The sequence below is a fragment of the Hyaena hyaena genome, unplaced genomic scaffold, assembly GCF_003009895.1.
Source record: "Hyaena hyaena isolate Hyena2069 unplaced genomic scaffold, ASM300989v1 scaffold_231, whole genome shotgun sequence".
NCBI classification, from domain to species: Eukaryota; Metazoa; Chordata; class Mammalia; order Carnivora; family Hyaenidae; genus Hyaena; species Hyaena hyaena.
The window spans coordinates 800,740-824,283 of record NW_024080862.1 but is presented as its reverse complement, the minus strand read 5'-3'; the positions used below and the strand labels follow the sequence as shown (position 1 = coordinate 824,283).

The following is a 23,544-nucleotide window of genomic DNA, read 5'->3' as shown; positions in this document are numbered from 1 at the left end:
AAGCAGAGTGAAGAATGGAGAATGGAGGTGGGATGGGATCCCGGCTGCAGAGAATACGGTCAGCCTGTGTGAGCAAGCTGGGATTTAATCCGACTGCCACTGGAAGGCCCAGGCAAGTTGTCTGCAGGGGAGGACATAATCTGCTTTACAGTTTTAAAAGCTCTGTCAGGCTGCCGCGTAGGGTCAGGGTTGGGGCAGATGCCAGGATGATGGCATGCCTGGGATGGCAGCAGCAGAGGTGACGGGAAGTGGGCTGGCCTGACACGTATCTTAGAATATAAAGGACTTTGCCAACAGTCTCATGTGAGGAAAGATAGCTGACTTCTCCATGAGGGACCAAAGTAGTGGGCAGCCCCAGGTGTCCCCTGGACCTGTGGGTTCGAGGTGTTTGTCCGATAGCAGTCAGCAGCGATCAGCTGGACCAGAAAGCCCAGGGCTGGGAGAGATCACGTGGAGCAAGTGAAGTGCTAAATGCAATTAGAGACGAAGCTGGTGGGTGCTCAACATTCAAAAAGGGACCAGTTCGTGAGGGTGTTCAGTGTTCGGGAGAGGCTGGTGGCACAGGTCAGAGCGGGAAGCTGTGAAAAAGCCAAGGACAGCCACCTCAAAGACCACAGGAAGAGCCAATGAAAGGGAAAACACTGGATTTGGCAAGATAAAGGCAAGATGTGGCCAAAAGAGTAGCCTCCACAGGCACAGGAGGGAGGACCAAGCAGGGCAGCTAAGCAGGAGAGAGGGAGAACAGAGAGGACTGGCAACAGCCCGAAGCAGGTGTAGACTGAGGGAGAGCTGGCTTATTTGTAGATGGGCGACAAAGCCAACAGGGACAAATTCATGACCTCATGACCGAGGAGGTTAGAGGTGGTTGTAGGAAGGTGCTAGAAACCACAGGAATCAGAAAAAAGGGAGAAGGAGTCAGAGGGAGGAGGACAGTCATGTGCACAGTCTCTGGAAGGGACACGATCACAGGTACAGGGGGCAGACGGGCTGGAGGACTCAGCGGGGACAGACAAGCGGTTCCCTTCTGACTGCCCTACTTTCACAGGGAAGCGCGAGGCGAGGGCAGTAGCTGAGAAGGGAAAGCAGCGAAGGACACCGCTGTGGCAGGACCACGATGAGAGGGGAGGAACTGGAGTGAGACGGCCGCCATGGGGTCCAGCCTGCTCAGAGCTCCTCAGCTGCAGGGCTGTGGCGGCGGCGGGCAGTGAAGACAAGCTGGGTTCACGCTGGGCAGGAGGGTCCGCTGCCACTACCAGAGGGCCAGGACACACCCATCATTTCACACATCTCAGCAATACAGACCACGTTGAAAGGGATGAAGAAAAATGATTTTTCTGATTCAGTGGCCAATAGGACCTGTCACTTAAACAAGAATTTATTTTCAGGACTGTGCTTTTACTATAGATTAAAATTTAATATAATTTAATTCACATATAAAGACAACTCTGAAGACTATGTGGCTACGACATGGCCTGGGGTTCAGTGAGTAACTGAGGTCATGACACACTCAGGCCTGGGCAGATACCAACTTGCTCATGCCAGAGAAGTAGGATTTCTCTCTTTCACTCATCACTTCAAAATGCAGTGGCCTCCTGCAGAAGTTGCACTCGGCTGAGGAATGTGGCTTGAGTTCCAGACCCACTCGCTTCCACGTGGCCAGCAGATTCTCTGTGAGGAAAAAGTTTTTAAAAATTGAAAGGAATATGTATGCAACAGAAATGCAAACATCGGCCCACGCAAAAAGTCAAACACAAATGTTGGCAGTAGCATTATTTTTGTAACAATCAAAAAGCAGAAACAACCTAAATGTCCATCAACTGATGGATAAACACAGTGTGGTACATCCATACAAAAGAAGATTATTCGGTATAAAAAGGAAGTGAGAATTTGGGCTACAACACCAGTGAACCCTGAAAACACTGTGCCCTAAAGGACCCAGGCATAAAGAACCCAAGTAGGGTTCAATGCCAGTTACGTGAAATGTAAAGCATGGGCAAATCCACAGAGGCGGGAAGGGGGTCAGCAGCTCGGCTGGGGAAGGAGGACAGCATGGCTGCTCACGGGTATGGGCTTTCTCTCTGGGGTAATGAAAATGTCCTGGAATCGGAGAGTGGTGACGGTTGCACACCATCATGATGGACCTAAGACCCCCAGAACTGTGTACTTTAAAAGGGTGAAATTGTGGTATGTGAGTTGTATCTCAATACTGTGGTTTTAAGGCAGCAGGACAACCTGCGGCGGCTCAGGAGGCAGAGGCAACCTGAGGCTGAAAGCAGCCTCTGGATCTGCCTTCAGGCTGGGCGGGGGGAGTTGGGTTGGGCTGTACAGAACCACAAGCAGGATAAAACACTGAACAGTTATGCTTATCAGAAGGTGTTAGGCGGGGGTGGGGGGGCTTCAGGGACGGGTCCTCAGGGGAAGAGAAGCCCCAGGCGGAACTCCAGAGGGCCAGGACAGGCAGAGCCTTCAGAGGCCGCTCTCTACTCCCCATCACCATGTGTCTTTGAGTCATCCTGACAAGGGGGCACTGGCAACACTGAGTGGATGAGCAGTCTCCCTCAGAACTTCCAAAAGCATGTCTACATCCCCTAAAGTGAATCAAACAAATGTCTTTTATGGTTTTATAACATCTGAGAGCATTCTTAATTACCTGGAGAAACAGTTCTGAATGCCTTTGAAGGGCTTCAATTATACACACCGCAAGGACTGCTTTATGCAACTCTCCAGCGGGGCCCCGGCGCTCCCCAGGTACTCACCAAGGAAGTAGTTCATCATCTGCGGTGTGTGGTGAGGAGTGGGGGCGATCCGCAGGAGCTCCTCGCCCCGGGGCACCGTGGGGTAATTGATTGCTTGGACGTAAATGTTATGTCTGCTCATTAGTTCATCACACACTTCGGTGTTTTTCGCGGCATCTGCAACCTAAGTTTGACAGCAGAAGGTAAGGCCACAACAACACGGACCTCCTCTTAGCAGCGATTCTGATGCACATAGCACTCAGGAGGCTCAGGCCCGAGCAGCCATGCAAGCCTGCAACTTAAAGGGCCCAGCTGTGTTTAGTATGGACCGGGGGACTGAAACCACTTACGAAGCAAATTTCACACTGCTTGCCCTCCCAGGCTTCATCTTCAGTCAATGCCAGCAAATTCTCAGATCCAGGGATGTGTGTACCATGGGAATAAAGCAGCTTTGATTGTACTAGCTGTATTAATTCTACTAATTCAACTATGACACCAACAGAGCTACCATTTATAGTGGAAAGGGCAAGACCTATTTCAAAATTAACTGAATAGAAACTTATAGTTCAAGGCTAGCCAAGTTTGGGATCCTGGAACTTTTCAGACAGAAGCTCTGTGTTTACCCTTTTAAGGCCAGTGTTCTGGAGAAGGAACCTCTACCCTAGCCTGCTAGGTTCAAAGGCCTCATGCTCACTGTAAAGTCAACCAAAGGCAGAAGCAAGCAGAGGGCCACTAACTACAGTCCCCTGCCCCAGCAGCCCCCCTGCCCAGCTCAACTTCAAGAAGGTGTGAAACTGAACATCTCACACATCATGTGCAGAGGCACAGCCCCCAGCAAGTCCAGTCACGGACAGGTCATTACCCGGACAGGGATGATGTGACTGGGGCAGTGGACAACCGGCAGGCCCGCGTCCATAAGCATCTGCCTCATGAGCTTGACGTTGCGTTGGTGCTGGCGACGAAGCGCCCGCCCCTCGGCGCTCTTCAGGATCCGCACAGACTCCAGGGCTCCAGCCAGCAGCATGGGTGGCAGGGAGGTGGTGAAGATGAAGCCAGCCGCATAGGACCGTACGGTGTCGATCAGAGAACTTGTGCTGGCGATGTACCCTCCAACACAGCCAAAGGCTTTGCCTAGGAGGAGACAGCCTCATTTACTACAGCAACTGCCCCTAAATGTACCAGCAAGATGCTGCAGAGCCTCAGAGCATTTTTCTTTATCCTCTAAATGTGCCCTAAGACTAACGTAAAGGGATGCCCCCCCCATTTCTCAAAGGGAGAAAGTTGAGATTATGAAGGGGTCCTCCCTGAATTCACATGGCGACGCTAGTATCTGACTAGGATCAAAGCACAGGTCCCCAGAGCAGACCTAGCACTGAGGGACCCGTCCTGTGCGCCTGAAGAGCACACTGCCGCATCTCTTCCCACCTGCCTTTCCCACCCAGACTGGCTGCTCTGCCAGTGGGCAAGGTGCCACCTCCCACGCTGTGCACTGTGTGTGGTGCATGTTCTCGGGGACAGGATCACAATCGTGCTGCTGGCAACGTCCTATCACTGTGAGCATTTCCCTGAAGACCAGAATGTAACCCAGCTAAGACATGAACGGTTTTGGTGTGACCAGAATGATCTCTTACCTAAGAAAACACTGAACTCTTGACAAGCAGCATTGCCCAGAGAAGTAGGAAAACTCAGAACCTGTTACGGTTGATTTAGGACCCACCTCATTTTTTGATTCTCCTTAAATCCCTTTGTATAATCTGCAGCTCAAGTTTCAGGATTAAGGGTTCCAGAAGAGTCCTTCTAGATGTTAACATTGTGTTCTGGAATTAAAATTCCTGCTTGAACCCCACGTGGGGCTGGGCTGCTATAAGCTCTTACAGTGGAAAATTTCCCTCTCGAGCCTGTTCCGGCTCACAACGACTATCCCTTCACAGAGCCTGCATTACAAGAGCTTTTTAAAGAAAATGGTTGTTGGAATTACGACAGATGAACAAGTGCCCTTCTCTGGGCAGGGGCTCTGCCCTGCGACCCCCGGACCTCTCCTGCTTTGCCCAAGGTTCTCAGCCCCTTGAGAGTGGGACATTCTTTTAGGCCCACCCTTCCTCTATGCAGGCTGTAAACTGGCATTTTAGTAGAGTGCTACACAGGTCTCCAATTGCCTTACTAACTTTTGAAATCTTCAGATTTTTATAGTTCACATTTTCATCTCCTCAGACTCCTCATAGGCAAAGAGAAGGTCTATGGTAATTGCTTGCACATGATTTATTTATCTTCTCCACAAAAACTGGGAGTAGGACCTGTTCCTTCGTTATACAGGTGTCCCTACTTTTCAAAAGTTGTTATGCCACTCTGCTTTTATGAAAGACCTACACTAGTACTTGGTTTTCACTCACCGGAAGAAATCTGAAGAGGGCTTTCACTTTTATGAAAAAAAGTGGAAAGTGAAATAGCCTTCAATGTTTGGCAGTGCGCACCCCAAGCAACGAAAGCAGCCCCGCCCAGCCCCTTCCCCGGGAAGCATACTTGGCACCCCAGCATCAGGCCACCACAGCTTTGACCTGGGTCTGTGAGCACCTGTGTCTTTTGTTTATGCCATTTTGTCTTACAAAAGGCTTCAAAGAGACCACTCTACTTTCAGGTAGTGGGGAAACCTATATTGGTGAGGAAACTGAGGTGCGGAGAGATTAACTACCAGCCCCAGGTCACACAGCCAGGGAGCTATGCAGACGGGATTTACACCCAGCAGCAGGCAGCACCGCCACAGCAGCTAGCCCTATGAGATAACGCTGCTCACCTAGGAGGAGCAGGTACAAAGTAGCCAGAGTGAACTGCAATGGTCTCCGTGCTTCACAACACCTGAACCTGTGGGTCCCAACAAATGCTCTAGAACACCACTAGGGTTCTTTAATACGATGGGACATTTTGAAGCAGAGAGGAAAGGCTGTTGCCATGCATGGCATGTAGCTAGAACCACAACTATGTTTGGAATGAGCTCGGATGGCAACAAATGGTATTTGTCATGTTAGGCTGTGAGATTTAATTCTGGGAATCATGCCTCTATGATTCAAGGGATTCTGCTAAGCTGTGGTACCACTGAGAATACACAAACTCATCCAGAAAGTGGCCCAGGCTTTAAATGCTATCACACCATCTTCTCACCTGATCCCAGTTACTCCTTGGGCCTAGATAGGAAGATATAATTTTATTTAAAAAAATTTTTTTTTAAGTTTATTTCTTTTGAGAGAGAAAGAGGAGCATAGAGAGGAGAGAGAGAATCCCTAGCAGGCAGGCTGTGTACTGTTAAGTGTGGAGCCTGATGCAGGGCTCAAACTCACAAACCATAAGATCATGACCTGAGCTGAAGTAAAGAGTCAGACGCTTAACAGACTGAGTCACTCAGGCGGCCCAAGAAAATACAATTTTGGTGCAGATTACAGAATGTGCAGAGTATACATACCAAGTGTTCCAGAAATGATGTCCATTTTGGGCATAACTCCATCCCGATCACCAATCCCTCCACCTCGAGCCCCATACAGTCCCACCGCGTGGACCTCATCCACAAAGGTGATTGCCCCAAACTCATGTGCCACATCACACAGCTCTTCCAGTGGGCACACTGCCCCTGAGGAAAGAACACAGACTGCCACTTAACAAATTTCTGTTTGGTAAGAGTCAGCCCAAACAAAATAGCTTATGTTTTAAAGGTATCATTTTTTAATATTGGGAAAGACAATGAATTTCCCCCAGTTTCTAGTTTATCTAAGGTTCTTAGAACCTAGTAAAAGCCAGAATTGAAAAACCTATATTCACCCAAACCTATACAATGTCCACCAAATACAAAATCCTAGCAGAGTGAAAAGAAAGGGCAAAAACAAAATAAACATCACACTCTTTAAAGAGTCCAGGCCCAGTCTGTGTTTTTCATTTAAGGTTTCAGATTGGCCTCTGTTTAGACTTACCATCCATTGAGTGGACAGTTTCAAATGCGACTATCTTGGGGACCGAGGGGTCAGATCTTTGCAGCAGTTCTCTGAGGTGGCTCACGTCATTGTGTCGGAAGATGTACTTTGGCACTCGGCTGTTCCGAATCCCTTGGATCATGGAGGCATGGTTCCCAGAGTCGGAGTAAATCTCACAGCCTAACAGGATACAAAAAACCCGCTATTTATCAAGCCATCTGCGCCAAAGACAAATTATTTCCTAGATAGTCAGGGACAACAGACTGCCCTGAAAGTGCTACTCTTCCCAGTAAGAAAGACACTGCTTGCCAGTTTCTCCCTGGGAAAACCATGAACTAGTGCTTCTCTTTTGAGAAGGCACATCAGTGTACAATAGAATAACCACTGGGCAGACAACCAATCTGCTCTTAAATCTGGCCGCCTCATTCCAAATTTTATCAAAAGATAATTACAAAAGATTAAGAGAATTCTCCAAAGGATTTTCCAAGCGTACAAAGCACACTTGGAGCAATCAGCTTAAGAACAAGCCCTTCAAATCTTTAGTATCATTTGCTGCTGGACTTCATACTCAATTCACGGAAAAATGCTTCCAGATACTATTATTGCTCTTAACTGTTTTTGCTAAGCTCTCTTTGTTATCAATATCCCTGCTATTACTAAGCAACTCGAAAACCTCTAAGGCACCCCTCACAGGCTTCCTTACCCGGCATCATCCTAGCCAGAGTGAACAGGGTTGAGTCGTTGGCCACAAAACAGGAGGAAAACAAGAGTGCTGCATCTTTCCCGTGTAAATCAGCCAGCTCCTGCTCCAGGTCCACATGGAATTTACTAGTTCCTGAAATATTTCTAGTACCACCTGCTCCAGCACCATGCTGTTTCAAAGTGTCCCTTTTATTAAGAAAAGGGGGGGGGGGCAGAAAATAAATCTCATGGTTCTGAACAATATGTGAATCAGTCCTCTCTCCAGGAGCTAAAACACTCAACCTTACATTGATCTAGCGATTCTCTCATGGTGAAACTGGGGGCCAGAAGTTTCAACTGACTTCATCTTTAGACTAGGTGGCATTTGATGTCAACACTAGGGTGATGATACCCTAATGATACCTCTAGGGATCAAAAACAAGTGTTTGTTTATCAGTCGCTAAATACTTAGTATTAGCTGAGTTAATTTACTAAAGTTTCTTTACTCTGACAAATACCCTTCTCTCCAAACACAACATCAGTCTCTACAGGGACATCTTGGATGGAGGTTACCTGAACCCAAACCCTCCAAAAACCAGTCATATAATGTTAGGAGTTACCTATCACCACATCTCAGACTGGACTCTCTTTAGCAAGCCTCCTTGGAGACTTTGGCAAGCCAACTCTCTCAAGTGCCCCTAGCCAGGCGAACCTCCTAAAGAACATGAATGGCAGGATCTACCATTGTTTTAAATGTCTTTTTGAAATAGCTTTTCCTCCAGTGCTGCTAGATTTATAGTTCTCCATCCGAGGCTTCAACAGGGATGCCTCTGTGCAAGGCTGCCTGGTGTTAAAGGCATCTTAAGGAGTGGTAGGAGGTGAACAGAGAGGAGTAGTTAATGAGCCAATAAACTTAAACCCTCACACACAAAGGGGCTCCACCAACTACTTGTGCATTTGAGTTCTTTTAAAAGTAATCTGTAGAGGGGCACCTGGGTGGGTCAATAAATTAAGCATCTGACTCTTATTCCAGCTCAGGTCATGATCTCATGGTTCGTGGGTTCAAGCCCCACATCGGGCTCTGCACTGATGGTGTGGAGCCTGCTTGGATTCTGTCTCTCTGCCCTCTCCCTTCACTCAAACTCTGTCTCTCAAAAATAAATAAGTAAACATTAAAATTTTTTTTTAATTAAAAAAAAGTAATCTGTAGATATTATCAAAGGCTAAGAATAGTATTTTCTATGGTACACTTTTAGCTGTTAAATATTCCCCCCATAAAAGATCCAATCCCTCTAAATCATCAATGTCTTGCCAAATAATGTCAGTGGTATCCGAAAGCTGAGGGCTACTTACATGACTGCTCCACACACTCGTGGGTGGCGACTCATTCCTAGGTAGTCATTGCTACACCAGACCGAGACCTGCTTTTTGGTGATAAGAGAGTCCGAATAGTCATCCGCCATGGGAAAGATGTGCGCCCTCCGGTTCACAGTTTTAAAAACTCGATAGGTATGGTCATTTTTTTTCTCATCAATTTTCTTCTCAAAGAAACGATCATATTGAAAAGTGGAAACAGCTAAAAACCAAACAAAAGATGAGACCGTCTGATGGTTAGGAAGCACATCTGGGCTTCGGCAAAAGACCTGGGTTCCAACCCCAGCTTGGTCGTCAAATAACAGGGAGATTCTGGACAAATTAATGAAGTACTCATGTGGGCAAGTTACATGACATCCTCATCTTGGGATCGTGAAGGTCTCAAATGAGACTGTATAGGTCAACTGTTTAGTACAGTGCTAGGGCATAGAAAGGTAGGTATTAAGGGAGAGAAGGCAGGTTACCAATAAGATTTGTATTTATTATGGCCAAGAACACCTACTTGCATCAAGCAAAACACAAGTCTTTTAAATCCACAACTCACCATGCAATCTTGTATTTAATCTAACGTATGTTTAAGTTAAAAACCCTCTCCTGCATCAGGCAAGTAACAATGAGACTTACATTTTGGCAAGTTATCTTGAAGAAGATGCGACACTCTTTCTGGTCTCTGCTTTCGCATGATATCCTGGAAGTTCTTCAGCAACCCACTTGGCTCCCCACCATCGGTCTTCACACTAATCACACTGGGGTTCACTGAGGTTTGGGCAACCTCTGTTAACAAAAGTAACAAGTAAAGGGGACCAACATTCTATTGTGAGTTCATAATACTTTCTAGAAATACTGTCAAAAATGAATTACTGCCTAGTTTGCCACAAAAAGCTGATCATAATCAAAGTTAGTAGTAACTGAGTGTTTTCTCCCTCCCTTTTATTTTAATGGCCAATGCCTGGTGTTGTTTTGTTTTCAGAGCTGCCAGACAGCTTTAATAAAAATTAAAGTCCAAAGCTTTCTAGCCGGTTGGCATGCATTCCCCACCTTCCCACTCCACCGAACTGTAATCTCAATTTTCTTCATGGAAAACAATTCCAGCCATATGCATCATTTCTGCTGGTGAGGTTTTCTGGGGACATTGGGTGCTCTGTGGATATAGCCACAACTGGCATTAGGGTTGCCTCTTAATCACCATCAGTAAGACACACAGCTTGGGAGTCCTAAGACCGTCAATTATTGCAGTAACACTGTTTTTTACCTTTTATCCCACCAGATAGAAGGAAAGAAAGGGCAGTTTGGTAACAGCTTACGCCATCAGGGTATTTTCAGAAATGAAGCAATTACTATAAAAGGTGGTCACATCCTACACACACACCAGAAAGAAAGTCCCACATTTTGTCATATGGTTCTTGGACTCCTATCTTGATGACCTTCTTCCTTGGCCCTAAAAGAGGAAGTTTCTATACAAACACTACCCTAATAATAGCTCATACATAAATCTGGAGGATCAAAAGAACCAAAAGGACCTCTGCACTCTTCCTAATGGTTCCAGTCATCTGTTTACCTTTCCTCACGGCATGCATTTCCTGCACATCCTCCTGAAGCTCTAGACTGGCTTTGCGGAAGACGCTGCTGCCCTTCTGGCTCATCTGGGCTGCCAGGAAAGGGCATTTGCTTGCAGTGCCCTGGCTTGTGGCAAGGGAGGGATGTCCAGACGGAAGCTGGGTGCCATCTGGAGTCTTCTGGGATCCATCAGGAACCTGCTGACCCTCGGCTTTGGCAGTTTTGTCCTCTGGGGGTTGAAACGGAAAAACTGAAGCATCAGATCTGTCTGCACAATATGCAAGAAAACCCCTTGTTTCTTTCTCTTACTGCCTCAAAGACAAGCTTTATATTTACTGTACCCTACACTTTAGGCACAAGTTTACTATTATTACATTCTGCTAATTGAACCGTTTTCTCATCTGCCTCACTGGAATCAATGTTCTGTGAGGAGTTAATTGGCATGATCTAGCAACCTTTCAAACCCACAGTACTTCTTCTCCTTTATAAATCCACCAAAAGTAGTATTTTCTAGTTTCAGACAGTAGAGTTCTTGAGTTGGATTTCAGTAAATCTACCCTAAAGACACACAACATATTTCAGGAGAGGACACACTCTTAAAGGTAAGGAAAAATGTTTATACAATTTTTTCTCTGTATATATTTTTAAAAATTTTTTAATGTTCATTTATTTTTGAGAGAGAGAGAACAAGCAGGGGAGGGGCAGAGAGAGGAGACAAAATCTGAATTAGTCTCCAGTTCCATGCTGTCAGCACAGAGCCTGACACAGGGCCTAAACTCACAAACCCAAGATCATGACCTGAGCCAAAGTCGGACACTCAACTGACTGACCCACCAGGTACCCCTCTGTGCTTATATTTTCAAAACAAATTCTTGACAAAAAGGCTTGCTGTTGCTTAACATATAAACTACTGATTTTCATCTTAACAAAATTAGGCTAAAAGTGAAGCCTTTATATTTTTGTCTAATAGAGTTCAGATTATTAGTATGCCAAGAAAAAAAACACACAGATATCACATACACCACATCTAATTGCTCATCTAAATACATCAAACTAGTTCACTGACTTAACACAGCTGGCGGCTAATCGTGCTTCTAGTCACAATGACTCTCCTTTTCCCTGAAGCAAATTCATTCACCTTTCTTTTAGTAGTTTTATTCTGTATCATCCTGGAATACTGTGAGTCAGAGGCTAACTTCTATAACTTGGCAAGATGTCTCAGTGCAGTTTTCATTAAAATTCTCTACAAAATAAATTGAAGTTCATGTTGCTCATTATAAAGTAATAAACACTGTGGGAAATCTAGAGGAAAAAAGCATTCTATCATCCAAAACATAACCAATGTAGGCATCTTGGTAAATTATGTTTTTTTACATTAGTGCAAGTTAAAAAAAAGTTTTACTTATTCTGCATGCGCTTGCTTATTTTGCCCTTTTCATTATAAAGATCTGCCAGAGCTAGTAAATAGCTTGTGAATATCATTTGCAACGGCTGCAATGTCTGTTAAGGGAATAAGCCACGGTTTACTCAACTTCCTCTATACCAGGGACAGAACAGTAAAAGAGGATTTTAACTGTTCAGCAAAAAAACATAAGTAACTCCTAAAAGAGTAAAGAGGAAAAGAAATCCTACACAGGATTATATCCTTTTTGCTTACAGAAAAAATGCCACTCCTTTCTTATAAAAAACACATCCAGAGAACACACCTAACAGAACTTACAAGGTAAATTATTCTCTAGGATTATGTGAAACCTGAAAAGCCACAACCTCTCCTGGTAGAGCCAGAGTGAAACTAAATCCAACTCTGAACTCTCTATTAAAAACAAAATTTAGGGGCGTCTGGGTGGCTCAATCAGTTAAGTATCTGACGTCAGCTCAGGTCATGATCTCATAGTTTGTGAATTCAAGCCCTGTGTCGGGCTCTGTCCTGACAGTTTAGAGCCTGGAGCCTGCTTTGTGTGTGTCTCTCTCTCAAAAATAAATAAACATTTAAAAAAGTTAAAGATTCATACATAAAGATACATGTATTTACAAAATCACTATTTTAACGAATCCTATATGATTCCATTTATGTGAGGTTCCTAGAGCAGTCAAATTCAGAAACAGAAAGTAGAATGGTGTTTGCCAGGGGTTTAGAGAGGGGAGTTAGTCTTGAATGAGCACAGAGTTTCAGTATGGGATGCTGAAAAATTCTGGAAATTGGGTGGTGGTGACAGATGCACAATAATATGAATGTACTTGGGGTGCCTCGGTGGCTCAGTTGGTTAAGTGTCCAGCTCTCGGTTTTGGCTCGGGACATGATCTCACAGTTTCAGGAATTCGAACCCCGAGTCAGGCTCTGCAGTGACAGTGCAGAGCCTGCTTGGGATTCTCTCTCTGTCCTTCCCCTGCTCATGCTGTCTCTGTCTCTCTCAAAAGAAATAAATAAACTTAAAAAAATTTTTTTAAATATGAATGTACTTAACACCACTGAACTGTACAATTGATAAATAAGTTTTATGGTAGGTGCATTTCACCCCAATTTAAAAAAATTTTTTTTAAAAAAAGAAAAAAGTCACAACTTCAAAGGCCAAAAGCTTCCACTCAATTTTGCTGCAAACCTAAAACTGCTCTAAAAAATAAAGTCTATTAAAAACAAAAAAGCCAAAGGGCCAAATATTTAAGGAAGGAAAGGTTGAAAGAGAACATTCCAACTTTATATTTATGTGACTGAGGTACTGACGAACACCAAAATTCCAACAGACGTTGAATACAACCCAGAAACCTATAACGTATTCACTGGCCACCATCTCACCTTTCCAGATTGGAAAACTAAAAGTGTGTACTTGCAGGGTTAGGATGACAGCTATGAGACAGTCCATGCAAAGAACCAAGCCTGGCACAGAGGAACCCCCTTGGTTACTGTGCCCCTCATCACCGCTGTGGACTAGAAGTGCTTCTAGTCTTGTGATGAATGCTAACACTGCCACTTCCAACTTTATTGCCAATGATACTTACTCTCATTAGCCGGAGGGGTTTCTTTGACCTGCTGGCAGTGTACTGCTGAAGTGGACAGGGCTCGAGCGGCTGGCTTGGCCCCAAATTCCATCATCTTAGGACAGTTTTGGGCATAGAACAACAGAGATTTGCCTGCCTTCTGCAGAAAGGCCTGAGGCACTCGGGACAAGAATGGGCAGCGACGAACAACAGTCTCCATGTCCGAGAGGGTGCACTGATCCTATAGAAAGACAATGAGTGGCATCAACACTTAATAATCAGGCAACTACTATTGCAAGGTCACTGGGTTCAGGTGTTGCCCACCGTTTATAGCAAGGGTAAATAACAAGTCTCACTCAATAATGTCTAAGGACAGCACTCATGTGGAACTCAACTAATTAGTGGTGACCATACTCTACCCAGATCACCAACTTCTACTTTCCTTCCCCAGCTCTACACAAAAGCACCAGCAAAGCAACTTTACCAAATGAAGTAAATGCTGATGATTAACCACCAAGGGCCTGAGACAACAAGGGACAAGTCAGGAACAGGTTTGGGAGGTCAGAGCCTCCTTGAGGGAGATGCACAGTGCAGATAAAACACATTGGCACACACCCAGGTGGAGAAGTGAGGCTAGGGAAGACACTGTCATCCATCAGGCAGAGGATTCGCAGGGATCCTGAACTTCTCCTGGTCCTCACATCCCCAGGCCTGAGGAAGGCACCCAGCTGGGCTCTGGGTTCCTGAGGCAAGGATTTTCCTGAGGTCATCCCCCACAGTTCTAACAGGACTGAACTGAGAAAGGAGGGGACATAAAGAAGGGCAGTAGTACAAGGGGAAGCGCGGCTGGGGCTAACTGGGGAGAGGCAGGAACTATAAAATCGAGGGCGTTGGGTCTGGAGTTATAGTAGTCCTGGGCAGGGAGAGGTCAAAGGTTATCCTTGGGTCCAGGGCTCGAGAATAACGGAAAGGGTAGGAGAAAGGAATTCTAAAGAAGCGGCCGGTTAAACAGGAAATGTAAGGAGGGAGCTGAATAGGGGAAACTGAGGCAGTCCAATGGGCTAAGGATGTGGGAGATGAACGTTGACCCCGAGGAGGCGGGTGACGGGTGCCGTGGGGGATGGGGTCCCACCGCCCCGACGAGTGGGGCACGGGCTGGCAGGACACGCGGGGGCTTCCTTGGCTGGCGCCGCACCCAGAGCGCGAGCTCTCACCTGCGCGGGAGACTGTAGAGGCGGCGGCGGCGGCGGCGGCGGCGGCGAAGTCGGCAGGTACCCAGAACAAACCGAACCAAACCGTTGCCCTTGTCCCCGGGAACCCTCAGGCCGCGAGCGCCGTCACCCTAATATACACCCGGAGTGAGCGCCGCGCATGCGCCTTGGGCGTGGACGTCTTCCGCGCAGGCGTACCGCGTCGAGCTCTTAGGGTAGGAAGGGCGGGGCACCTACGCGAACTCTGCAAGTCGGCTGGGATCTGGGCTTTCCTGGATCGCCAGCCAAGAGGAGGAGGGGCACGATGGTGGATCCTATACCGTCTTCTCGCTCTCTACCAATTGCCCTATGCTTCAGAACTCTGTAAAAGGGCAGAGTGGGTGGGGAAATGTCCCTGAGGACAACTGGGACGTTATAGGGTTGTAGCAGCTGGTGCCTTGGATATAGAAGAAGGAGGGTAAGGAAGGGGTTCCGGACCCTGGTCTAAAGCAGGATTCACCCTGTCTGTGACGAAGGGCTTCCCAGAAGAGGTGGGGGTGTATTTGCCCAAAGATTGATTGGTTCTGGGGGTAATGTGGGGAGAGGATGCGGCTGGAGGGGGCCCCTTGGAGTCCGAGATGAAGGGACTTAATCTGAGGCAGAGAAAGGGCCAGAGGGGCAGGGCTAGATGGAACCCATGTACTACACAGCTCTGAGCACTGGGGGTAGTGTGGAGGCACAACGGCTCACGTAGTTAGGGTTTGACACATATTATTACTTTTTTTTTTTTTCCATCGCGGGCAGTCTAAAGCCCCTTGGTGGCCACCGTGGGCACCAACTGGGTGGCTCAGAACTCAATCCCAAAGTTCAGAGTTGGTCCATGGCTCCTTTGGGTCTCCCCCAATCCACACCTGCAGGGTAGGGTGAGGCAAACGCCTCTCAAGAACACCAACCTGGGGGTGCCTGGGTGGCTTAGTCGGTTAAGCGTCCGACTTTCGCTTAGGTCATGATCTCGCGGTTCGTGGGTTCGAGCCCCGCGTCGGGCTCTGTGCTGACTGCCAGCTCAGAGCCTGGAGCCAATTTGAGTCTGCATCTCCCTCTCTCTCTGACCTTCCCCTGCTCACGCTGTCTCTCTCTCTCTCCTAGAAATAATAAAAAAAAAAAAAAAAAGAAAGAACACCAACCTGGACTCCTTGCACCCTTCCCAGCTTTACTTGAGCTGGGTTGGCCTGGGCCTGTGCCAGGCACAGCTGCCCTCCACTCTTGCAGGGACCATGCAGGTTGCTCCTTCCTCAGTGGGGCATTAATAAGAGGGACAAAGTCCCTTGGTGATGGTGACCAAGATGTGTCCAGGTACTTGTTAATTCCCTCTGAGTCTCCAGCCAGCTGAGAGGCAGGCAAGATGAGTCTCCACATGCAGAGGAGGCAGCTAGGTCCAGAGTGGTGCTGGGACAAGTTCAGGGGCCCAGGAAGAGGGCTCTGGCCTGGGAGTCCTGGGCCCAGCTCTGCCCCATCCTGCTGAAAGGAGGCATGAGGAAAGGTCAGCACTGGACTCAGACCCAAGTGCACCTAGAAGTGGGAATGGTAAAGATGGTGTTGAGTATTTTGTCCATCTCTGGGCCTCACTTTCCTTATCTGGGCAATGGGATCATAATCCCTGTTCTGCCTGCCTCACAGGGCTGTTTGAATGATCAGAGGTAAAACAGAAGCAGAAAGAACTGGACATTGGAACTAAATATGGGTTCCAACCCTGGCTCTGAATCTCACTTGGCCTTGGGCAGGCCACAGCCTCTCTGAGGCTCATTTTCCTCATTGTAAATCTCTCCCAGTCCTGCCACTTGTGGTTGGCAGGAGGGTCAGGTGAAGTCATGAATTTCAGAGGCTTATTGTTTAAACCAGCAAGTCTCCAGCTCTCTGGGAGTTTCCTGTTTAATAGACGGAAAGGTTGAGAAACAAAAGAGACTCACTTGGAAAGTGAAATAGAATGTTGTAAACAATTCCAGATGGAAGATGAGGCTATTACTCCCAGACACTGAAGGAGGGGGGATCCCAATCACCAAGAAACCTTCCGGAAGAGGGGTGCCAGCTGGAAGGGTGGGTCTACATGGGACTGGGAGACTGATAAGTGGAGCCTTCAGTGGGAAAGTCCCAGGCGTGTCCTGGAGGGTTGGTGTGAGTCAGCCTGAATAGCTGGGCTTTGGGATACAGCTAGAATGTGAGGTCAGGAGGTAGGAGAGAAAGGCCATAAAGGGGCCACAGAGATTCCAGTGTCAGGGCTCAGGAACCACCACCAGGGCACTGTTTAAAATGCATATTCCCAGGCAATGCCCCTTTGACTCTGACCCAGGAATCTATGTTTTCACCAGGACTCTCAGTGATGTGGGGGTGGCATATCTTAGGGCCACATTTTTGGGAAATGCTTCCTGAATGGTTTTCAGTTTGAGACTTTGAAGGGCAAGTGCTAAAGCCGTGAGTTCTAATCCTGGCTCTGCACTTTCTGAACCTGAGTTCATCGGCAAAATACCCCATATCCTAAGCCTCAATTTTTGCATCTATGGAGTGAAAGTACCTGCCTCGCTGATGAGTCTGGGTAAGTCCCATTCAGACTTTTTCCTCTCCTTGTCTCTCCCTCCCCTGTTCTTTTTCCTTTCTTCACTCCATGCCTCCCTTCTTTTTCTCCCTCACTGCTGTCTTGCCTCCCACCTCAGAGCTGCAGTACAGACTCCTCTTATCACCCTGGTTCTGGGCAGGGGAGCCCAATCTGCTGGAGTTCAGGCAAGGTCAGGCCCCATTCTGGGGGCAGTGCTGGGGCATGGCCTTCCCCACTTCTTCCTTCCACCCCTGTCTGCGTCATCATCGTCGTCATCGTCAGGGGCTGCTGCACACAGCACTCATCCAGCGGTCAAGGCAGAAGGAAAATGTCAACCCCAGCCCCAGAGTTCGTCCTTTTCCACCCTGGGCCCCAGAAACTACTTGTAGTAGTGCCTCCCTATAAGGGTCAAGGAGCTGACGAGGGACCTTGGACAAGCTTACTGCTTTCCTCTAGGCCTCAGTTTCAACATCTATCAGCCAGACAAGAAATCCCTCCAACCCCCCAGCCCAAGGAGATCCAGATGGACATGGGACAGTTTTGAAAATGAATAAAACCTCTAGCTTGTGCTTCTGATGGTTGGTGTGGCCTTGGCTGTGAGCCAGCCATGATCCTTGGGATGTTAGTGTGTCTGTCTGGCAATGAGTGAGAGATCAGCTTTGCAGAATGGCTAGAATTTCTGGAAACAGTTCCGCTCTGCCCTACAGAGTTGGAAATGTGAGCCCCAGGGTTTACAGTAATAGGGTCCAAGAATTAGCATAGGAGGTAGAATCTAAGGATTGGGCAGGGCAGGAGGGTCCCCAACACTCACCTTGTGCTGGCCCTTCCTTTGGAGCCCTCTTAAGCTCTGGCCCACCCAGAAGACTGGCCTGGGCCTGGGTTTATAAAGCCAGCTTTGGAGCAAGAGGTGGGGTGGGTTCTAATTGGCTAGAGGAGAAAGGGTCTGGATTGGAACAAAGCCATCAAAAATGCTCCAGGAAGTGTGTGTGTGGGGGGGGGGGGGCAGGGTTGTACACAGGGAATAATATCCCTACCCCCAAAGAGCAAACACTATTCTCCAGAAAACCCCGGAGGACCCTTGAACCTAGCCTTCCAGGATAGAGCCCACAAACTATGTCCCAGACATGTTCTCTTTGACCCATACAGTGCTTTTTAAAAATATAGATTAGTTAACAACATTTAACAATCAGGAGATTGTTAAAAGATTTCCCAGTTTTCTTGAGGGATCAGCAGGTCTGGAGCCACTGAGCTGGCCCAGGCAGAATGTGTTCTCCAGTTCTCCACCAGCCCTCCCGTCAGTGGGTCCCCAATCCTAAGGACATGTAATGTCCAAGCAATAACATCTGTCTGGCTTTGTAGTCATCTGAGTATGTGTCTGTAGCCCTAACCCATTTTAGAGCCAGAGTGACTAAGATCCAGAGAGGGGAGAGGACTCGCTCAAGGCCACACAGCAAGAGAGATTTGGGCTGCAAGGGGACCCAGGTGTCCCACTTTCTAAGTCACACACTGGGCTTTTCTGCCCTCACAACCTCTGGAGGACAGTCTGAGGCAAGGGGTTAGGGGAAGGATCAGGCTGGTTATGAGGACTCTCTGGAGGAGACTGACTAAGAGGTGAGTTCCCTAGTGCTTGTCCTCATTCGTGCCCCACCCACAGCCCCTGCATACAAATCAGGCCAAGGCAGGCCCTGTGAGGTGGTGGAGTGGTGATGGAATGGAGCAGGCTAGGCCCCTGCCCCTCTGGCCTGTGTTGGATGCACAGGGTGGAGGAACCTTGTTCCCTGCCCTCCTGGGCTGCTGGGGAGACAGACACCAGGGAAGTACCTATCTGAGACTGTGACCAGTATGGGCAAGGGTACGGGGACAGAGAATGGCAGGGAGGGAGACCCACCTCAGAGCTGGATCCTGGTGTCAAGGAGATGCTGCCTTGGACAGGCCAGCTAGGCTGAGGGGTCCGCAGTGAAGGCTAGAGGAGGCTGGTGGGAAGGGGGACATCAGGAGGCCAGGGAGGCTGGGGCTTAGAGGGAGAAGGAGGTGTGTAGTAGAGGGTGGAGGAAGGTGGAGTCCCAACTAACTGCTGCCAGAATCCCACTGTTATCAACAATGTGATTATCAACCAAGGCAAGGCCCTTAAATTCTCTCTGGTCGCACAGCATTTAAAAGCCTGCTCAGCAACCCTTCTGCCCAGACACGGAGGAGCTGGAGCGAAGGAGGAGGAATAGGGAAAGAGTAAGGGAGGCTCAGAGAAGTGGTACTGGACAAGGGGAACTGGGAGAAGGCCAGGGAGGGATTATAATACAACAGTGAATGGATAATGGCAACAAGAACAGCTCTCCTCAATGTTCTGGCCTATGGCTGTGATTATGTGCACAACCTCAGGTCCCCTGGGAGCAACCCTATAGGTCAGTGGAATGAGGAGACCATCTGTGGGGCAGAAACTCAGAATGGTTAAGTGGCTTGCCCAAGTTCACACAGCCAGCAAGTGGAGAGCGTGGCTCACCTGTTGGCCTTGTGCCTTCTGGTCTAGTGTTCCACCCCAAGGAGGATGAGGAAGCTGGGAAGAATAAGACTGGCGCTGTGTCAAGGGTCAAGGTCTGAGTGGAAGCTTTTCTCTACTTCTCGGAGATCGGTCTGGTTTGAGTAGGCAGATGAGAGTGCCCAGCCAAGGAACCAGCCAGCCTGACTCTTAGTGAAAGCATTTACTTTGGGGGACTTCTGGGCAGCCAGCCATAGCCTCAGGAGGTAAGACTCCATCCAGAACCCACACTCTGGTGGACGCTGTCTTCCCTCTCTATCCCCTGCACCTGGGACAGCAGCTCTGGGCCCAGATGCTTAGCACTAGGGCTCACAGCCTGGCAGAGACCCCCTTCTGCCTTCCTCTCTTTTTGGGGCTCCTGGAAGGAGGAACGGGGGCTCTGGCACTACAGGCTTTCTGTCCTGTACTCCAGAACTTGCCTCCTTTCCTCTCCCAGGCCTCCCAGCCATTCCAGCCTTCAGTGCTAACAGCGTCCCTAAGAATGACCCCGTCGTGCTCAATTCTGCCTCTGCCATAGGCACGGGCCTGGCACTTGGCATGTCTCACACCTAATTCCCGCACATGCCCTCCAAAGTGGTGATGCACTGCCCGTTCTTAAGAGAGTTGAGGCAGGATCCTGCTTGTCTTCAGCTCCCAGATCTGTTCTCTGTGTGCCCCCTGGCCTTTGGCAGATGCCACAACCTCTCTGAGCTTCCATTTCTTCATGCACAAAGAGGGAGTGGTACTTCCTATGATGGTTGAATGTTATGTGTCCACTTGACTAGGCCATGGTGCCCATTGTTTGGTTAAACACGAGTCCAGATGCTGCTGTGAATGTGATTAATATCAACAATTAGTTGACTTTAAGTAAGAGAAAGTATCCTTGATAATGTAGGTGGCCCTCATACAATCAGCTGAAGGCCTTCAAGAGCAAAAACCAAGGCTTTGTGGAGAAGGCCTTTTGCTGCAGGCTGTCTTATAGGAATCCCCCCTGAGTTTCCAGGCTGCCAGACTGCCCTGCGAGTTTCGGATTTGCCAGCCTCCATAGTCATCTGAGCCAATTCCTTAGAATCAGTTTCTCTCTTCATATATCTACATATGTCTTATTGGTTCTGTCTCTCTGGAGAACTCTGACTGATAAGCTTTGTGAAAAAACACACAAGGTTGACATGAGGGCTCACTGAGCCACTGCCTCTGTGCTTGTGGGGGGAAGGGATCCGCACCTGGAAACAGCATCCAGTTAGTATTAGTTGGTGGCTATGGATGAGGGAACTGAGCCTTGGAAAAATAACTTGTCCAAAGTTTCAGAGCTCGCAGCAGTATTTGAGCCAGGCCTGCCTTCCCACCTCTCTCAATGTGTCCTTGCCCTGTCACCCTCCTCCTTGCCAAGAACCTTGCGTGGAGGTGGCTCCTTCTCTCCAGGGGTCCCCTTTGGGTTGAATGAAGGCCCTCGAACCCTGGTGGGGGAGGTGAGACCGGAGGCACTGCAGGGGCCCAGCTGATACTGAGTTAACAGGTTCTTGTGCAAGACTAGCAGGCTTGTGACATGCCAACATTCAGCAGCCCTAGAGCTGCTATGACCCTGCTGTGGTCTCTGGAATCGTTGGAGTGAAATCAGCACAGGATTGATGGCCAAATAACGACCCTTCTCTTTGGGGAAGGCCTCTTAGCACCACCGTCCACCCTGCAGACCTAGCAAGCTAATCCCTGTGCCTCATAGACTTGGGGTTAGCAGCACAGGGGTCCACAGGGACCAGGTCCGGGAGGGCAGTGGGTGCCCTGGGATCCTCTGCATTTCCGCTCTTCTCACTGTCATCCTCAGGACACAACCTAGTGTGGCTGGGCCCTCTTACCATTTTTCAAGAGTAGCCTCGTCCAGATTTTGATGTGAGCACTTGGAATTCTTACATTTTTAAATAACAAAAACTTAGTTGAGTAGATAATATTTGAATATGGCTAAAATGCAAATAGTATGACATGGTAAAAGAGATTTTTCCCTCATCCAAATCTGTCCCTAGACACAACCACTGCTTTGAAGTTCTTATGGGTCTTTCCAGAAAGATCCTACTCAGTCATACAACATTTACCAGTTGATTGCCTACTACAAATGAGCTGCATTTATATAACACATTCCTCTTTGCTCCTTGTTTTTTGTATTTAACACTATAGCTTGGAGAAGGTCCCATAGTGAGCAGAGAGACTTCTTGTGGGCTACCTCCTCTCTAGTCATTCCGTGGTTTCCAGTAGGTTGCTCCTACAAATTCTTGAATGTGCTTCCTTGTATGGGGTGAGGACTTCTGTGGGATATTTAGAAACAAAATCACTAGGTCAAAGGGCAATCCAAAGGTCAAAATCTTTTTTTTTACATTTTTAATGTTTTATTTATTTTTGAGCGGGGTGGGGGGAGAGAGGCAGACAGGGATGGGCAGAGAGAGAGGGAGACACAGAATCTGAAGCAGACTCTAGGCTCTGAGCTGTCAGCACAGACACTGACACGGGGCTTAATTTCACGGACCGCAAGATCATGGCCTGAGCTGAAGTTGGATGTTTAACTGATTGAACCACCCAGGCACCCCAAAGGTCAAAGTCTTTGATCCTAAGGTTGTTTTTTCTCTCATATTGAATTGCATGTGTTCTTGTGAGCAGCCTCAGACACCTGAGTAAGTGAGGTAGTTTTCTGGAAATGGATAAATAGGTTTATTTGAATATTCAGCAAATACTTACTGAGCACCCACAGTTTACCAGGTATTGAACTAGGTTTTAAGACAGAACAAGACAAATGTAGTCCTGTTCTCATGGGATGGATGGTCTAGTGGGAGACACTATATTTGCATATATGTGTATGCAATACATATATGTATACATACACAGATACATGTATATACATACATATACACATGCATGCATAATAAATACAAGCCCATGTCAACATGTGATCACAGAGTGAACACTCACATAGATGGTCTGAGTGACAAGAACAGGGGCTGCTTTATTTGGGGTTTGAGGAGGCCTCTCTGAGGAGCGGATGTTCAAGGTGAGTCCTGATGGATGAAAAGGAGCCAACCAGGTGATGACTGGGGGTGGAACAGGCCAGGCTGGGGAATTCATGCCCTTGGCTGCCTCCAGCCCTGGCCGGTGCACTTTATAACATGGCAAGTTGGGAACACCAGCCGTCTTGCCCAGGGCTGAAGAGGCATGAGTGTGTTTCATTATATTACTGTTACTATGACAAGTATGTGAGCATGGAGACATGGGTGAGAAGTCTATGGGAGGTGGGCTTGCTCAAATGGGTGCTCTAGAACTTTGAGGACCTGAAGAGGGAGAGGGGAGGAGCGGGAAGGCCTCCAAGTCTCTGAGCCCTCACTGAAGTCACAGAAGCTGGTGTAGCTGGTGGGAAGGGGCAAGAAGGGCAGCAGAGGCAGCCTGGGCTCAACTGAAGGGCCATGAGAGCCAGACGAGAGAGGGACCTTGTGTGAAGTTTGGGATTGAGGGACAGCTCTGAAGCCTTGGGACTCGACCTCAACTGAGGCTGGGGCATGGGGCGAGGCCACCCATGACATTTACCCAACCTCTGGACCCCATCCTGCTTAAACACAGCAGCTGGTTGTGACACAAGCTCAGTGCTTCCCTCCAGCTAACTGCCACCATGCTCTCCAGCCCCTAGGTTCCTCTTTTCTGAGCTACCCACATCAAGGTCTATTGGGATTTTGCCTTCATTGCTCTGACTTGGGAAGGGGTTGCTAGAGGGGGTCAGCAGTGCTGGTGGCTCACAAGAGGTACTTAATGAGCATTTGTTGCATGAATGGATGGATGAACGAACAAATGCATGTGTGAATGAATAAATGAAACGGGTAAATAAACGAGGATTTGCTGTGGATTCTGTGTGAATGCATAAGTGTGTGTGGGTTCTCAGGCCCCAGAAATGGGGCAGTTTGTGGGCAGGTTGTGTCAGCAGAGGGGCAAGTGTAGAAAG

At 48.1% G+C, this 23,544-nt stretch overlaps 1 protein-coding gene across 1 annotated transcript; it reads right to left on the bottom strand.

Annotated features, from left to right (window-relative positions):
* Window positions 1-1,353: 1,353 nt before the first annotated feature.
* ALAS1 (5'-aminolevulinate synthase 1) lies at window positions 1,354-14,639 on the bottom strand. Its single transcript, XM_039243658.1, has 11 exons — window positions 14,494-14,639; window positions 13,301-13,520; window positions 10,305-10,532; window positions 9,371-9,520; window positions 8,726-8,948; window positions 7,395-7,579; window positions 6,692-6,871; window positions 6,190-6,354; window positions 3,598-3,866; window positions 2,757-2,919; window positions 1,354-1,668 (listed from the first exon to the last, which is right to left on the bottom strand). The coding sequence occupies exons 2-11, from the start codon at window positions 13,497-13,499 to the stop codon at window positions 1,508-1,510; spliced, it is 1,923 nt and encodes a 640-aa protein (XP_039099589.1). The 5' UTR covers window positions 13,500-13,520; window positions 14,494-14,639; the 3' UTR covers window positions 1,354-1,507.
* Between the last annotated feature and the right edge of the window lie 8,905 nt (window positions 14,640-23,544).

Excerpts from the sequence above, each read along its gene's own strand:
- ALAS1 (XM_039243658.1), bottom strand. The coding sequence starts at position 13,499 with ATGGAGACTGTTGTTCGTCGCTGCCCATTCTTGTCCCGAGTGCCTCAG. Across the intron at positions 10,533-13,300 it reads AACCCCTCCGGCTAATGAGA|AGGACAAAACTGCCAAAGCC; the intron begins GTAAGTATCATT and ends TTCAACCCCCAG. Across the intron at positions 9,521-10,304 it reads AATGCATGCCGTGAGGAAAG|AGGTTGCCCAAACCTCAGTG; the intron begins GTAAACAGATGA and ends TTTTGTTAACAG.